This window comes from Grammomys surdaster, unplaced genomic scaffold (assembly GCF_004785775.1).
Source record: "Grammomys surdaster isolate TR1022 unplaced genomic scaffold, NIH_TR_1.0 371, whole genome shotgun sequence".
Taxonomy (NCBI): Eukaryota; Metazoa; Chordata; class Mammalia; order Rodentia; family Muridae; genus Grammomys; species Grammomys surdaster.
This window is the reverse complement of record NW_021604790.1, coordinates 2,600,019-2,618,314: the sequence shown is the minus strand read 5'-3', so window position 1 is coordinate 2,618,314 and position 18,296 is coordinate 2,600,019. Positions and strand designations below refer to the sequence as shown.

Below are 18,296 nucleotides of genomic sequence, written 5' to 3'. Positions count from 1 at the left end.
ATGTTTTGTCTTGTGTTTTGAAAAGGGTTTTGCTGTGTAGCCCAGTCAAGGATGATGGGGTGGAATTATCAATCCTTCTGCCTCTCTCTGCCTCCTTACAGGTGTGTTCCACCGTACTTAGCTATGACTTTCTTTCTACAGGATAAAGAAAAATGAACTAGGACTAGAGAGATGGCACAGTGGTTAAGAGCGTATTCTGTTCTTGCAGAACACCTGACTAAGTTCAGTTCCCAGCAACCACAGCAGGCAGCTCACAACTCCAAGAAGATTAAACACCTCTGGCCTCCTTGGGCACCTGTACTCACACACACATAATTAAAAATAATAATAATTCCTCCCCCCTCCCCCCCAGGGTATCATTGTGTACCTTGGCTGTCCTGGAACTCTGTAATCCAGACTGGCCTTGAACTCAGAGATCATCTTGCCTCTGCCCCTAAAGTGCTGGGATTAAAGGAGCATGCCCGCTCCCCATAATAATAAATCTTAAAAACAACAAAGAAAGCCAGTCAGTGGTGGTGCACGCCTTTAATCCCAGCACTTGGGAGGCAGAGGCAAGTGGATTTCTGAGTTCCAGGACAGCCAGGGCTACACAGAGAAACCCTGTCTCAAAAAACAAAAACAAAAAAAAAAACCAAACAAACAAACAAACAAAAACCCCAAAAAACAAAGAAAAACAAAGCCAGCACAGTGGCTCTTGGAGACAAGCCTGATCAGCTGAGTTTGATCCCTAGAACCCACATAGTGGAATAAAGAACCAACTCCTGGAAGTTGGCCTCTGACTGCCACATATGTGGATGGCACATTCATGAATGCACAAGCATGCACATATAATAAGGAAACATAATTTAAAAAGGACAAAAAAAAAGAAATACAGTTTATGAAAGTAAAAGGTGGGCTGGAGAGATGGCTCAGAGGTTAAGAGCGCTGAGTGCTCTTCTGGAAGTCTCCGGTTCAGTTCCCAGTATCTACATGACAGCTTGCTGTAAGTGTCTGTAACTTCAAGAACTGACACCCTCACACAAACGTACATATAGACGAAACACCACTGCACCCATGGGTTCTAGGGATAAAACTCAGGGCTTCAGGCTTGTATCTTTGGGCAGCAAGGCTTACCTTCTGAGCCATCCTTCCTCTCCTGAACTGTTTTTTATGGGTGAGTGCATACCTTCCATCCCCCATGATTGATCTAGGACCTTTGCGTGCTTATTGGGAGCTCTACCACTGAACTACATCCTCTGATGGCAGGTTTTTAAGAAAATAATTTTTATTTATTTGGCAGTAGTGGGGTATGTGTGTTCCATGGCACACATGTGTCTGTCAGAGGACAGCTTGGCTGAAGTAGGTTCTCTTTTTCTACCATGTGTGTGTGCTAGTGATCAAACTTAAGTGTTCAAGCTTTGTGGCACATGCCTTTACAATGTTAAGCCATCTCACTGGGCCTTGTAGATTTTTTTTTAAGAGTTTCAATTTGTACTACAATCTTGGTTTTATACCGAAAATGAAAAATAAAAATAACTTGTAGTTGGCTAGATTATCAGTTACTTCGATAGTAATTACTTTTGAAAAATAACTGCAGTTTTTTTCCTCAGGGCAATCACTTTGATCAGTATGAAGAAGGACATTTGGAGATTGAACAAGCATCCCTTGACAAGCCTATAGAATCGGTAAGTTGACCTGTGCTTATTTTGGGTCTTAGCCAGTTAGTTAGGTAGAGCTCGTGTGACACTTGATATGAGTGAAGTTAAACTTATGTACAACTTATGTACAGTTTAGAGCCATTTTTTTTGCATGCCCTAGAGTAATCAGGTGGACTTTTGGGTATGATTTAATAATTTTAGAAAATCAGTGTAAAACATAGAAAAAGTTAGGATTTGATAGAAAAAAATGTCATTTTGGGCCCATATTAAAGATAGAAATTTGGGTGTAGTATTTTTGTAAATCAAATAAAGGAGTAAAATGTATTTTGATCCTTTAATACCATTTCTGGGCGACATACTTGTGTGTGAAATGCTCTAGTAGAAACAGAAGTAGCAGACTCTCAGACCCTTGTGAGACATGGGAAGCTTGCTCTGTAGCTTAAGAAATGTCTGGTGTTTTTTGTTTTTTGTTTTTCTCGAGATCAAAAGTTAGTTACTTTTGTCTTTTCACACTTCTTAGTCTATGACAGTAATGATACCAAGCCATAGAACAAGGAGATTTTCTCTGCCTCTTAATTTAAAAAAAAAAAAAAGTGATGGTGCCACATGCGTTTAATCTACCAGCACTTGGGAAGCAGAGGCAGGTGAATCTTAATGAGTTTGAGGCCAGCCTGGTCTACACAGTGAGTTCCAGGACAGCCAGGGCTATACAGAGAAGACCCTGTTTTGGGGGGATGGGGGGTGGGGGGGGAGAAAAATCTTGAAGTTTTGGACATAAAACATAATGTTATTTTAAAACAATTGTCCATTGTTGAAGTGTCTAAGCTTGTTATTGTCAGTATTTAAAATTTGTGCTTATGTGTATACACTTAATTCATTGAGGCATTGGTCAAACTTGAGTAGATACAAAGTCAGAAAGGGAATCCTAAGTTTTACATCTGTCAAGATAGCCTCCTTCTCCCTTTAAGAAACACTAGCTTCTTATCCTTCTGTGAAATAACAAAGCAGTTGAGAAAGTATAGATAGCTTAGCTTTTGCTTTCAAAGCTATGACATAGAAAAGGATCAACATATATTTATGTTCCTAATTAGGTGTGTGTTGTGTGTGTTTGTGTGTGTGTTTAGATGTTTACAGAAATTTACACAACTTGGGGTGTTCGACATTTTTCTTCCACAGCAGTTGGCCCATATTAGCTAAGCAGCCATGATCTGGTTTGTATTGCACGGTCTGCCTTTTTTTAATTTCTTCTCTAGGGTTTCTTTCTCCCTACCTCCCCTTCTTATTTCTGTCTTTCTGGTCCAGTGAACACTGCATATAGTACTTTCTGTCTTAATGTGCTGGCATGATGCTAGACTAGGCATGGCAGTAACTGATGACGCATGTGATACTGCTGCAGAGGGAGAGTTCCTATCTGATAATGTGCTGAAAGTCCATTTGAAAGTTATATTCTAACATAAGATTAAAATGCCAAGCCCACTTTGCTAAGTTAAAGTCCACCAAGGCTTCTGCCTTGTTCTGTATTAGAGATTATCATCAGGCAGAATTTTATAATGAAATCTGTAGGCAAGATACATGGTTTGTACTTAAATAATTTAGTTTTCCATTTTAATTTAAAAATATTTCTTTGCATCATTTTTAAGGATAGCCCCCAAGTTGTTATAGCTTCCCAGTCCCCTGCCCTGTGAGGGTCACAGAGCTGCTGTTTCCATTGAGCACTTTGACTTGTCAGCCTGAAACTGTAGCCTGCTTCATTCATAATGTACTTAATGAATATTTCTTTTAAAGCATTTACATTTAGCCCTTTTAAATTCTATGTAGGTCCACATTATAATTTTTTAAGCCACTCCTATGACATGAGACTAATGTTACTATTTCCTCACAGTGCCCAGGATTTTTTTTTCTTGGACATGTCGTATTCATAAGCAAAGCACTGTGACAAGACAGTCTGCTTGTGTAATCATTGCCAGTAATCTCAGTGAGTAAGAGTAGAATCGGCTTAAGTCTTGTTTATTAGAGAATGTTAATCTTCTCCATTTCAAATAACAAATGATACTGCGCTCAGACCAGATCTTTACTTTTTAAAATAAATGTGTGGTCAGAGATGTATATGTTATATTAAGTTATACCTCTGGTGAAAAATTATTTCTGGAGTCTGTAAACATTACACATTAATTGTGAATTGATAGTTTAAATAATAGTAGGAAGTCCTTTTTAGGATGCATTATGTTAAATAGAAGGTAGGACTCAAAAAAAAGAAAAATGGGACCCAGAAAACAAAGAACTTTATTTCTGCTACCTAATCATTTGGAAATAAAATTTGAAGAACACCTATATGATTGATATCAAAATAGGTAGTGTTCCTTATGCCCAGCAGATAATATGTGTTTACTTTTGGGGCTGGCTGGCTATCTCGAGCCGTTTTGTTCTAAGTGGGAATGTTGCTTTTAACACGGAGCCTCTGCTGAATTAAGATCTTTCTCTGCAGCAATATCTTGAGAGGTGCTGACTGTTTTGCTACAGCATGCAACTCAAAAGTGGCTGGAAATACACAGCTTTGGGAGTCTACAGATCATTGCAGGAACTAAAGTGTAGTAGTCATTTAAATACATAAGCAAGGTAATCTGCAGCAGCTGATGACTGGAGGTCTGCACAGGTTTGTGTCAAGAATATGCCTATATGAAGGGCTTTTACGAGTATGGAATTAAGGCTATTTGTTTCATAATAGAGCATATTTGATACAAATCAGCAAAATGAAATGAGATGCAAAGATATTAATGAATTATATTTCATTAACCAAACTTCTGAAGTCCGGATTTGTTAGTGAGATGGTACAGTTGTTCAATTTTAGTAGGCAGATGTTAAAAACAAAATTCATAAAGTACAAAATTTATAAAAAAAAAAAAAAGATCCATAAAGTACTTGATAATGTTTGCTGTAAAGTTTTATTTTCCTTTATTTCAACTAATAAAATATCCTTTTGGTCAAGAGTAAAATATTTTCTAAGAAAACTACATTAGAATTGGCAGATAACTCGATTATCTGAATTATAGTGAAAGAACAAAATACGAGTTTTTCCCTTATCCCAAACAACTCTTTTTTTAGTTTCAACTTTAAAAGTTATGAGATTTTGACGTTCAAGCCACAATTATGACCACCATACATTTAAAATATTGAGAAAACTAAGTGTAATCTAAATCTATATAAGCTCAATCTTAGATTCTGTTGTAATTACAAAAATCAGTTGGTACAATTTAGGATCTGATTTAGGGTATATGATTTTTTATGACCTTATCTTAGTTTAAAGATGATAAATCAGATGGGATAATGAAGTTGGACAAAAGAAAAAAATGCCTACATCATAGACTTGAAAAAATGCTGTCATTGGTACAATTGGAAATCCAACTTTCCACCAGATTAGTTGCTTTTTTTCTAACCGACAGATAAAAATCCTGACTTTAGGAGTTGTCAGGTTGAGTGGGTTTTATAAGTTAGTGTTATGTTTTCCAAATACCTAGTTGCCAGTGTTTAGTTTACTTATGTAGGGATTTAGTAGTACATGTATATTCTGGAGTATTGTTATATTGCGTATCTGTGTAGATCTGTGGACTCCACTAGTTCCAAAATGTAACTCTGTGAGACTGCTGATTTGACTCTTAGCAGTGACCTTATGTGGACTGCACAATAAACAATATGCTTCTTGGAGCTGAATGGTGTAGCATTACTATATGGCTTTTCTCTCTAGTCTTCATTGTCATCTGTAGTGAGCTATAGATTTTTTTTGTTTGGGGACTTTTTACAGATTTGTTCTTTGCATGGGTTCACCTGGTAGCAGTGGTTCTTGCTTATAGAGTCTCTAATACACAATCAGCAAAGCTTACAACCCACTCAAGAGACTTCCCATTTTTGTCCTGCTGAAAATGGGCTAAATTATGTAAATTAAATCTGATTGACAACTAAAAGAAAATTGAGTGTGGGATTAATACTCATCTAGTCACTGATGTATCTGAAGTGGTTTTCTCTTTAGACTATGAGGTTTTGTTTTCTAGTATCAAAACCTATAGTCAGCCCTTGGGATAAAATACATTTTTATCTGTGTTTTGGCGTGCACTGTGGTGCTGTTGCCAAATGGTCCTGATTCTTGTAGTGGTATATAGTTACATGGAGCAGAGAGCAGTTCCTGCGCAGGTTTTGTACTTGGAGTTTAACTGATAGATAAGAATGTTGAGGACCATCTAAAATAGTTATTGAAGGGTCTGTTTCCTTTTTTAACTTTGGTGTTACATTTCAATGTTTTGGTGGTTACTTATAAAGAACTTCTTGCATTTGAAGATCTCCCATTTAAAAACTTTAACATAATAGACAGGAACACATGTTGGTAGTACAGATTTTTAATTTACTTTTTAATTTAGAAATAGGAAGCCAGAACAAGTCAATTGAAGTAATCTTGCTCCCTTCCCCCCAAAAAGAGTTTTCAGGTCAGCTTCATGTGAATGCACTAGGACTTCATTTTTAGCTGAAGATCATAAAGCTGCCATTTTGAACAACTCTGGAAACTCTGAATCAGATGGAAAGTTATCTTTCTATATCATCCTTAAGAAAATTTCATCTGCCTTATTTTTTAGTTTAAAATAGAAATATGCTTGTAATTATTGTTTTTTTTTAAAGATTTATTTATTTTATGTATATGAGTTCACTGTCGTTTTCTTCAGACACACCAGAAGAGGGCATCAGATCCCATTCCAGTTGGTTGTGAGACACTATGTGGTTGCTGAGAATTGATCTCAGGACCTTTGGAAGGCAACCACTGCTCTTAACTGCTGAGCTATCTCTCCACCCCCCTCCTTATAATTCTTAAATGTACATTTTTTTTAACAGTTTTTTTTCTTTTTTTTTTTTTTAAAGTTTATTTATTTATTTCATATATGTGAGTACACTGTTGATCTCTTCAGACACACCAGAAGAGGGCATCCGATCCTATTACAGATGGTTGTGAGCCACCATGTGGTTGCTGGGAATTGAACTCAGGACCTCTGGAAGAGCAGTCAGTGCCCTTAACCTCTGAGCCATCTCTCCAGCCCTTACATGTACATTTAAATGGTAAATAATTTGGCCTGTTACCACCACAGATCTTTGTTAATTGTATATTGTTTGAAAAGACTGAAAGATAAATTTTTGTTTCCATAAAATAATTTAAAATTCAAATTATATCTACATGTAGATAGTAGATATTATTAACTTTTAGGGGGCGCTGATAGGATCCCCCTATTGTCCACTTTGGCTTAGATGCCAGTATGTAACTTAAGATAGCTTTGAGCACATGAAGTCCTGCTTTAACCCCTCAAGTGCTAGAATTTCAGGTGTGAACCACCACACCTGGCTGTTTTTGTTATTTGTTGAGACAGTTTGTTATAAACACTACTGGCTTCAGACCCAGAGGATGGCCCTGGATCTTCGATCTCTCTGATCCTTCCTCTTCCTCTCAGCACTGGGACTGTAGGCACATGACATTCTTTCCTTGTTTAGGTTTTTTTTTTTTTTTTTCTAGGCTTTTTTTTTTTTTTTTTTTTTTAACAGATCTCTCTATTATGTTGCTCTGGGTATCCTGAAACTCATTCTGTAGACCAGACCAGGCTGACAGTAAACTCATAGAGATCCACCTGTTGGAATTAAAGGGGTGAGCCGGCTGTCATGCCTGGCTTTTACTCTTTTAAGTCTAACTCACACCATGGCCCTAGAACTCACTGTGTACACAAGTTGGATTTTTTTTCTCAAGTGCTAGAATTGTAGACATGTGCCATTATGCCTGGCTTTATATATTTTACTTTTATTACTTTAAAAATTTGTAATTATTGTAGTGACAAAAATAGTAGAGTTGCTGATTCTTACAAGATATTTTTTCTAATTGTTAATAATTTTATAATTATATTTAGTGCTCATTTCCTATATTTGTCATGATTACTTGTCGGAGCTTTTAAGTTTTTAGTCAAGTTACCAATATAAATAGCTGGGACTCTTAATACAGGGAAACGACAAAATTATAGTCCTAAATAAAATAAATATGTTACTTGTTTTCTGTAAGCCCCATGTTTATTGATGGTGAAGATTTGTATAGTTCAGAGATTACCAAGTGTCATTTTATTGTAAATGTGTTTTTTTTTCCTTGTATTAAAAGTATGTGCTACCACACCTGGCCTCACCCCCTTCTTGTATCTTTTCTTTTCTTCTGTTTTTTTTCTTCTCTTTTTTAATTTATTTGGCGGGATGGAGAAATGACTAAATGGTTAAGAATGAGTGTTATTCTCACAAAGACCCAAATTAATTCTCAGCACTCACATCAGGGAAGCTCATAGCTACAGGGTATCTGACACTTCTGACCTCCTCAGGGACACGGACTTGAACACATACACACAACACACACCAATTAAAAAAAACTTACAGGGTTTTTTTTGAAATAGGCTTTTTATAGGTTTTAACAAGTTGGACAGGTATACAGTGTTTTTTCTTCATAGCCACCACCTTTTTTTTTCTTTTTGGTAAGAGATCATACTTAAAAGTTTTGTGACAAGACACACTGCAAAGCCTTTTCTGTCAAAAGCAGGTAGTTCAAAATAATAGGAGAAGCTCAGGTTGTCTTTATTAGTTACTCATTGACTTGAAGAGGCTGGTAGGGAGATGTGTGTGCTGTTTTGTTGTCTGTTTTAGTCAGAAGGACTCAGCAGCGTGTTCGATAGTTTATAGTCTGGAACATTCCATTCTCTGCTCCTGCTTAGACAAGTTGGGGAAAGTATATTTAGTTAAAGAACAGTTTAACATTAGGTTTTAGAAGAGTGATGCCACTATTATTCCATATCAGTAGCTCTCTCCGAGGTGACAGCCAGCCTCTTGAGTGGTGTTGTAAAAGTGCTGCTAATGTGTATGACCTAAACTTTCCTTTGTTCTCCTTAACATTTGCTCTTCCTTTCACTGTTGTCAGTCACAACACGCTGCTCTGAATCTCTCAGCTGCTCTTGACTCGTGATTTTACTTATGCTTTCAGTCTTCTTTAATAAATACATTACTTGCAAGCAGTGAATTGAAAACAAGACAAAAAATAAAGCGACCATTAGTGATCGGACAGTTTCTTACTTTGTGTTACATTTAACTGTTCTTTTGACAGCCCAGTTTTTAAAGCCAGGTTCGTATGGAAATGCTTTCACTCCACTTGCACTGCTTTGGAAATAGCATACTGCTTCATCTGTCTGTTTATTTTAGTGCATTCATAATATAACACAGTCAACATAATGTCTCATCTCCTGTGACCAAACATTAAGTTCTTAAAAACTAAACAAAAACAAACAGATCATAACAAAATGGGGGAGAAACAACAATTTTTGTCAGCATTACTTAATACATAAATCTTTGTGCCGTATACAGACCATTCGTGTAGCAAGAGAGTAAACAATGACAAACTACAATTGTTATTTAAATTTTTTGAGATAAGATCTTACTTTTTAATTCTGACTGTCATTGAACTCTAGGTAATCCTCCTGCCTTAGCTTCCTTGCTGCTGGGGTTACAAGGAATGCCCCCATATCAATTTCAAGTATATACTCTAAGAGTCATTTTGCTATCCTTGTCATTTCCAAAGGAACTTACAAGTAGTTAAACTTGTTTGATAGTAGGGAAAATAAAGTATTTTGTTGTGTTCTGCTTTCATATAATTTTTTTTTGTTTTTTAATTTAAAATTTTTGAGGTGGTATGGCTCAAATCTGGACCCTACACATACTAGGCAAGTACTGTGCAATGATCCTAAATCCCTGGGCCTTTTTTGTTGTTTTGTGATTCATGTAACCCAGGTTGGTTTTAAATTTGTTATGTAGTTAAGAATGACCTTGAGCTCCTGATCCACTTGCCTTCTGCCTTCACCTCTCTAGTTCTGGGATCATAGATGTGATTCAACATGATTGGCCTGATTTTTTTTTTTTAATATAGTGAAGCTATTTATTGTAAGACATACTCAGGATTGAGTGAGATGATGCTTTTCTTAGCAGTGCAGGAGAGAAGAGGCACAGCAATAGTGTCCAGTAAAGTTTTTGTGATGCTTAATACTGTGAGCATCATCACTGGGGATTGCTCAGTTCTTCCCAGTTTTAGCAAAAATAATTTCTAGTGCCCTTTTACCTGTGCCATGTATGTGTGTGAGTTATTATATATCACAGTAGTTCCTTTCATTTTAAAAAACAGCTTTTTATTGTTTGCCTTCACCGCTGGTTTTTCCAAAACACCTTGGAACCCCACACAATTATGTAATCCAAGCATCACTTAATTAGAAGGCCAAGGCAGGAAGATCACAAGTTCCTGGTTAGTCTGATTGGCTACATAGAGACCTATCTGGAAAAAGCAAAACCACAAAAGTATGTTGGATGCTAGGGATGCAATGCAGTTGGTAGAGTGCTTGCCTAGTGTGCCTGAAGCTTTAGGTTCAGTCCCCAGGACTGTATAAACCAGGATGGGCATGCATAGCTGTATGCCCAAGGGAAGTAGAGACAGGAGAATCAAATGTTTAAGGTCATCCTCGGGTGTATAGCAAGTCTTAAGACCAGCTGTGCTAATGAGATCCGGCCTGAGAGATCATACTATGATTTCTCCACCAGTAAAGTCGCAGCCACTCTCAGCTGCCTGCTGTTCTTAAACCTGTGGAAGAACATTGTTCTTTTAAAGAAAACAGGCGGGCTGGTGAGATGGCTCAGTGGTTAAGAGCACTGACTGCTCTTCCAGAGTTCCTGAGTTCAAATCCCAGCAACCACATGGTGGCTCACAACCATCTGTAATGAGATCCGATGCCCTCTTCTGGTGTATCTGGAGACAGCTATAGTGTACTTACATATAATAAATAAATAAATAAATAAATAAATAGTTTAAAAAAAAAAAAAAGAAAAGAAAACAGGCCAGAGATGGTCACACACGCCTTTTTAACCCCAGCAATCAGGAGGCAGAGGCAGGTGGATCTCTGTGGACTCTAGGTTGGCCTGTTCTATAGAGTGAATTTCAGGACAGCCAGGGCTACACAGAACCCTGTCTCAAAAAACAAAACGAAAGCAAAAGGTAAGAAAGAGAAAGAACAGAACAGATAGATAATTTATGAGGCTTCATTAATTGATTTCAGGTATAATAAGATTCCAAAAATGACAGGTTACTGTTATAAGTTACATGGACTATCAAAGATTTTGTGGTTTATTCTAATTGTGCGTGTGGTGCTGGGGATTTGACTCAGCTGGTGAGTGCTGGGCAGCTGCTCTTCTGAGCTGTAGCCCAGCTTTTCTCTCTTTTCTTGATTGGTATCATTTTTCTCCTCTGGTGTTCAGTAGTTCTTTAGCTTGGTCTTGTTACTTCACAGTAGTCTTAAAAAGTAGAGAAGTGGGCAGAGGGCTATGAAAGTTTCTGATTTCTTGACTCTTCATACAGTAGCTGATATTTAATTGTTGTTTCTGGCATCTTTGCAAACGATTTACATTGAAAGACTGTTTCCAGATGAGACATTATGTATGCCGACCCCACATGCACTAATGGTTCTTTACTGTGGACTTATTGCTAGGCCTGTTTCATTCTAACATCTTAGCGTTTTTGTTAGACTACACGTTGAAATGCATCACTCAGTCTGTGCTTGAGCTCATTTTATTTTTTGTTTACTCGATTTAACTTCTTGTTTTACTAACCTCAGTGTTTTCAGTTTAATATTGGCTGCATGCTGGTTATATTTATATGTTATATATATTAAAGCCAATCAAGCCTAGCCTGGATTTGGTGGTTGTCTCCATTTCTCGTGCTAGGGTAGCCTTACACTTACAGCTTACTTTATGTCATGAAAGCTTGACACATAAACAAAGTAACTAAACACAATGCAGATTTTCTTTTCTTTTCTTTAAAAAAAATTTAAAAAGATCTTAAAGTGGTGCTGTCTAGGTGGTGGATACGATTGTATAAATACCTTGATTTTATGCTTTTTAATGTTAGTTTTAAAACTTTATAAGTGGATTCTCCCCCTTTTTCTTCCCCCCTTTCTCGCTTTAAAGTGTTCTATACAGAAGTTGCCCAGCACACTATCAGAAAGAGCCCCTTCCCCATATGTCCTTCCCACATAAAATACTAGCCAGCATTTCTTTTTACATTAATGTCCCTTTTACTGGGCACATATATCCTTTTATTAGCACCCTTTCTGCATGCGTATATGTAGAATTATCTCTTGTTCATCACCTATTTTAATGTTACTAGGAAGGGAAGAATATATTATTGGAATATTTTTGGTTTGTCTCTCTGTTCTGTCTGTCAGGATAATATTGGACACCGCTTACTCCAGAAACATGGGTGGAAGCTGGGCCAGGGATTGGGAAAATCTCTTCAGGGTAAGTTTTTTAAATTTACCAAAATGATGACGACGACAATGATAATAAAAAAAGTAAAAAATAATGTTTATGAAGCAAGTCTTGTATCCTTATGTATTTGTTGTCTTTTTAAACGAGTATTTGATTTCCTCCCGTCTTCTCCCCTGCTAGAATAGCCTGTTTTTTTCCTCAGCCCTATCTTACGTCATTGTATAGCCTCCATATTTGCCAAACAATTGGTGAGAATAAGCTGCTGTGACATTAAAACTTATAGGGTCATACATATTATGGTGACCCGATCTGTTTTAATTTTGCGTATGGAAATGACAATAGTGGACAACAGGAAACATATGTTAGGTTCTCTTTACGCTTTTCAGTAATAGTTATGTGGTTACTGTGTCATAAAGAGAATCCTTTTTTTTTTGGTTTTTCGAGACAGGGTTTCTCTGTGTAGTCCTGGCTGTCCTGGAACTCACTCTGTAGACCAGGCTGGCCTCGAACTCTCGAACTCAGAAATCCACCTGCCTCTGCCTCCCAAGTGCTGGGATTCAAAGGCATGCGCCACCACCGCCTAGCCTAAACTTACTTTTCAAGTGGCATAACAATGCCCTGCAGAAATGCAGAAGTGCTGTATGACTTGGAGCAATTTGTATGGTAGAGACCATAGGTTTTGTAAAGGTCCAGAATCAAAGTTATAGGCAGGCTAGGTGCACTCCTTTAATCCTAGCACTCTGGAGGCAGAGGCAGGTAGATCTGAGTTTCTGTTTGTAGCCAGCTTAAACTACATAGCAATTTTTAGGCCAGCTAGGGCTATGTACGTCGATTAGTTAGGAAATATGTTTGAATTCAAAAGTAATTCATGTTGAGTGTCAGAAATTGTATAATTAGAGCATGGGGAGGGAAGTATGTTCTTTTCTCTTTGTGTTTTTGTGGGTTTTTTTTTTCTTTTTGTGGTACCAGGGATCAACTCTTGTCTCATGCATGGTCTGCAAATTTTCTGTCACTTAAGCTGCACCCCTCAGCCCGTGTGTGTGTGTGTGTGTGTGTGTGTTGTGTGTTGTGTGTGTCTGCACGCGCACATGCTTACATGACAGAAAAGGATAGGTAAATGGATACTTACACAGACCAGGGTCGCCTCAGGAATAGGCCTGCCTCTACACTCAATAAGTGCTGGGATCAAAGACATTCACTACCACTGTCCATTGATCTAAGTTTTTTTAAAAAAATACTTTGTTGAATTTTGATTATTTTTACATTTTTACTTTTTTGAAAAGGTTGTTTTGTTGAGATAGATATTACTATGTAATTCAGGGTAACCTCAAGTCCCTTTGGTTCTCTTGGCTCCGATTACCAGGTGTTTGGAGTATAGCTAGGGGTGGAGTATTATACCCAGTGAGCTCTTGGAAACAGATGTAGCATCAGGCTTATTGATTTTATCTCCAGCTCCATGATAACAGGCACATAATGAGCCCACAATAACTCAAATACGTTTATTAAAAAGTACAAGGGATACCAGGGTGGTTTTGGGGAGGGGGGGAGGTTATGTTTAATCCCGGCACTCAGGAGGCAGAGGCAGGCAGATCTCTGAGTTTGAGGCCAGCCTGGTCTACAGTGTTAGTTCCAGGAAGCCAAGAATATACAAAGAAACTCTGATGTGAGGAGGTAGGGAAAATATAAACAAACAAGATTATTTGAAGTTTAATTTTGCTTTGGTGTATTTTTTGAGACAGGATCTTGTAACATAGCTCCTGCTGGTCTGAAACTTGATGTGTAGACCTGACTGATCTTGATCTTGTACCTGTCATCCTGCCTCTTGAATGCTGAAAGTACAACTTTTATTTTTTATTTGTTTTTCTTCTTTTTGGATTGGGAGTAAGGCTGGAACAAGACCTCCTTTTAGCCCAGGCTGGCCTTGAACTTCCTGTGTAACTGAGGTTGGCCCTGAACTGTGATCCTGCAGCCTTAGCCTGTTAAGCTAGAATTACATATTTTTGCCACTATGCCCAGCCTCTTTTCTAGTCTAATTATGTTAAAACATACAACTAATTCTTCTATCATAACATCTTCGTTCCTTTCTTTTTTTTTTCTCTGTTTTTTGTTTTGTTTTGTTTGCATGATATCCATCCAGGGATTTTGTGTGTCCTGTGTTCATGCTCTATTGCAGAACTACACCCCAGGCTTTTTTGTTTTAATCTCTTGCTTTGTTTTTTGATTGTTCTTTTGAAACGGTATCATTTATATAACCCAGACTGACTCTGGACTCTGTTTTGTGATGGCTAGGGTCGTGTCACTTGGCTATTTGAAGTGCGTAGTTTAGTGATGATAAATATACTTACATTGTGGACCTTTTAAAAATAGCCAGTCAAAAATCTTTTAAAGATTAATGGTCAAGGTAATTTTGTAAATAGCTTTATTTCTTAGTATCAGATTCAGTGTGCAGGTGTTATGCCAGATTTTGTCGTGTAACTTTCTCTTGTTGACAGAATTTGATCTAGAATAGATCATAGTAATGGCAGATTTAAGTAATTTGTAGAAGATTCTTTTTCACTGTTCTTAGTCTTTGCTATAAGTAATTATAAGAAGAAAGCCCTGTTACTCTAATAAAAATGAAAATACCCTTTTGGTATCATATACTTTCAGTGTATGTTATTGTAGACTCACACCTTATTGTGAATTGTATACATTTATCAACTTTCATTCTTATTTGAATTTACAACTCTTAACATTGAGCATGCAGCCGTTTACTAAAATTTAAACCTGGTGTCCTCAAGGTTTTTGTTTTTGTTTTGTTTTGTTTTGTTTTTAATCAAGAATTTGAATACTATTTCAGCCCATTTAAGGCTTTTACAAGTGGTGGGCCATACTTCGTGGGGCTTCCCTGTTGATAGTAGGCACTGGCAAGGCTGAGGAGAGAGTGTGTTGACTCTAGAATAAACTTCTTTATGTTGAGATATACTTTGTAATCTGGATTTGGTTTTGTATTTGAATTTTATTGTTTGATCTTTCCTTTTTGTTAATTGTAATCTTTTAAATGCTTTTTAAGACCCTTACTGTATATGGCACATACTAATTGTTACTGTTAAAAATAAAGACGGGCAGAAAAGTTACCTGCCCTCTGAAGGAGAGAACCCAGCTTATGAAAAACATTTTGAACCATTATGTATTATAGAAGCAGAGGATATAATTAATTGAGAACAAAACAAGAATGACTTACAGTTGTGTTTTGTGACCATTAGACTGGATGCATTTCTAAAAAAAAAAAAAATTATAACTTTTTTGCAGGTTTGAAATAGAGTCCTTGTTTTGCTGTAAAATATCTTTCTTAGAGGTTTAGCTTAGAAGCTTTGCTACATTGTCTAAGCTATTTGTTGGTTTGGCTGTTTTGTTTTAATGGCTGTCTTAGGGTTTTACTGCTTTGAAGAGACACCATGACCAAGGCAACTCTTTTTTTGTTTTTGTTTTTGTTTTTTCGAGACAGGGTTTCTCTGTATAGCCCTGGCTGTCCTGGAACTCACTCTGTAGACCAGGCTGGCCTCGAACTCTCGAACTCAGAAATCCACCTGCCTCTGCCTCCCAAGTGCTGGGATTCAAAGGTGTGCGCCACCACCGCCTGGCCCCAAGGCAACTCTTATAAGGGCAACATTTAATTGGGGCTGGCTTAAAGGTTCAGAGGTTTAGTCCATTATCATCAAGGCAGGAACATGGCAGCATCCAGGCAGGCATGGTGCAGGCAGAGCTGAGAGTTCTACATCTTCATCTGAAGGCTGCTAGCAGAATACTGGCTTCCAGGCAGCTAGGTTGAAGGTTTTATAGCCCACACCCTCAGAGACACACCTACTCCAACAGAGCCACTCTCTGGGCTGAGCATATACAAACCATCACAATGGCAAGCTAAAAGTTGCAGCCTTGGGAAAAATGAATGGAGTCTGATCTGTTTCAGAACTCATCCTGTCTAGAGAGGAACTGGCAGAGTAAGACAGCTAACATGTTACCAGTTTATTTGGCTGTGCATGGTGACCTATGCCTATAATCTCGCAATTTGGGAATCTGAAGCAGGTGGATAACATTGAGTTCAAAGTGAGACTCTATCTCAAAAAGACATCGTTTCTGCTTTTTAAGCTTCCTCCCCCACCCCCCAAATCTTGCTCCTTTAACTATTTGAGACCTTTGAAGGTTTTGTTTTGCTTTGTTTTAGGCCAGGGTCAATACTGTGCCTTATATTTTTGTGACTTTCTGTTATTGTTAATTTCTATTTTATTATTTTATGTATTGAGTGTTTTGCCTGAATGTATGTCTGTGTACCACATGTATGCATGCATGGTGCTCACAGAGGCCCAGAGAAGGCATTGGATCCTGTGAGACTGTAGTTACAGATGGTTGGAAGCCCCACTGTAGGACAGGGAATTGAACCTATCTATGTCTTCTGGGAGAGCAGCCAGTGCTCTTAACTAGGGAGTGATCTCTCCAGTCTCCCTCTCCCCCTTTTTAATGTATAAGAGTACATTGTAGCACCAGAAGAGGGCATCAAATCCCAGTACAGATGGTTGTGAGCCACCATGTGGTTGCTGGGACCTCTGGAAGAGCAGTCAGTGCTCTTAATTGCTGAGCCATCTCTCCAGCTCCCAGCCCCTTCTTTTTTAAAGCCTTGTTTTTATTTATGTGTTTGCCTGTGTGATTGTTTGGTGGTACATGTGCATGTGAAGGTCAGAGGGCAACTTTCAGGAGGCAGATCTCTTCTTTCAACATGTAGGTTTTAGAAATTGAACTCAGGTCATAAGGCTTGGTGACAAGTGCCTTTACCCACTGAGCTGTGTCATGGGCCCCTTTGAAGGGTTGCAGAGGGAAAGGTTTCTTTACTAACTCACACCAGTCTTGGTTCAGCCAGCCAAGTTGTGTGTTGGGATTGCAGAAGGTAGCCAGCTATGGTCCATTTCTGCCTCACAAGTGCTGGGATTAAGGTCAGATGCCGGTAATAAAAACGTGTGCCACCAGACCTTGCTCCTTCCACTTTTTTGAGACAAAGTCTCAATCTGGTATCAAAGGCATTATGTAACCAAGAATGGCTGTGAACTCTTGATTCTCCTACATCCAGAGTGCTGAGATTATGGTATGTACCTGGTTTTATAGGTGCTAGGGATTGAACCCAGAACTTTTTTTGTTTTTGTTTGGCTTTTTTGTTTTATTTTTGTGGGGGGGGTTGTTTATTTTTTTGAGACAGAGCTTCTCTGTGTAGCCCTGACTGTCCTGGAACTCAGTTTGTAGGGGTTGAATTTACAGAGACATGCCTGGCAATCCTGGGACTTCTTGCACTCTGCCAACTGACCAAATCCCCAGCCCTGTTGATCAGTTTTCTTTATATATTCTTGTGACAGTTTTTTCAGTGGCATATTTGTAAAAGTACAGTCTGTTTTCCCTGTGAAGTTTAGAAGAATGAAAATAATATTCAGTACATATTTATAGGCCAAATGTTGATCTACGATCTGTGTTTCTCATTTTCCTGCTTAATAAAATAGTAGTATTTTTTTCAGGGGGATGAGTTGAGACAGTGTCTCACATACCTGAGACTGGCCTGAGACTGGGAATAGCCAAAGCTGGCCTTGAACCCCTGTCCTTTTGGGTCAGCTTCCTGAATGCTGGGAATTACAGGTGTGCATCAATGTGTTTGAGATGAGATTTCACTGTGTAGCCTGTGCTGGCCTCCTACTCTCAGTGGTCCTCTTGCCCTCATGTTTCTAGTGCTGGCATTATGAGTACCAGGCCAAGTTAAGTATGGTCATTTTATAAATTGAAACAGTTTTAGAAAAATCCCACAGCTACTGAGTATCTGTCATTTTAAGTATAAGCATGACCTTAAATCTACTTTATGCCCCTTTTCCTTTCAGAGAAAGCTGATACTGAAAATAGGAATGGATTGGGGGAGGTCAGGAAACATAGCTCCTCTGAATCACGAAGCAAGGTGTGGATTGTCAGGAAGGCTTGTGCCTAGTATGGCGGTTCCCTCTGACCCAAGCTTCTGGAAGGTAAAGAGTCAAGACTCCCGGGATGAGGCCTGTAGTTGGAGACCATCTTGTCTCCATAGCTTACTTTACACAGAGCTTATGTAGTTTAGGAAGCACTGATTCTTCTTCTTGATGGATAAGTAGGTCTTAGAATTTTATCAAAGACAAGCCTAGTCTTAGTAATCTCTGAGTTAGATTTAGTATTATATAAAAGTATAAATTTAGCATTATATAAAATTAGTATTACAATAATATATAAAATCATATAAAGGTATTAAAAACTTATGTAAATAAAAGC

The 18,296-nt window shown here is 38.0% G+C and overlaps 1 protein-coding gene across 3 annotated transcripts in view; it reads left to right on the top strand.

Moving 5' to 3' along the window:
• Positions 1-18,296, top strand: part of Gpatch8 (G-patch domain containing 8) — a 74,235-nt gene that overhangs the window by 15,196 nt on the left and 40,743 nt on the right. For 2 of the 3 annotated variants that reach the window (XM_028780450.1, XM_028780451.1), the window contains exons 1-3: positions 1,603-1,664; positions 8,794-8,811; positions 11,948-12,020. Coding sequence is in view for 1 of the 3 variants with exons in the window: in XM_028780449.1 (XP_028636282.1) it covers positions 1,590-1,664; positions 11,948-12,020 (148 nt within the window). In the remaining 2 variants the exon portion in view is untranslated. Of the gene's footprint in view, positions 1-1,589; positions 1,665-8,793; positions 8,812-11,947; positions 12,021-18,296 lie in introns of those variants that run through there. The other variant, XM_028780449.1, reaches the window with a different exon arrangement.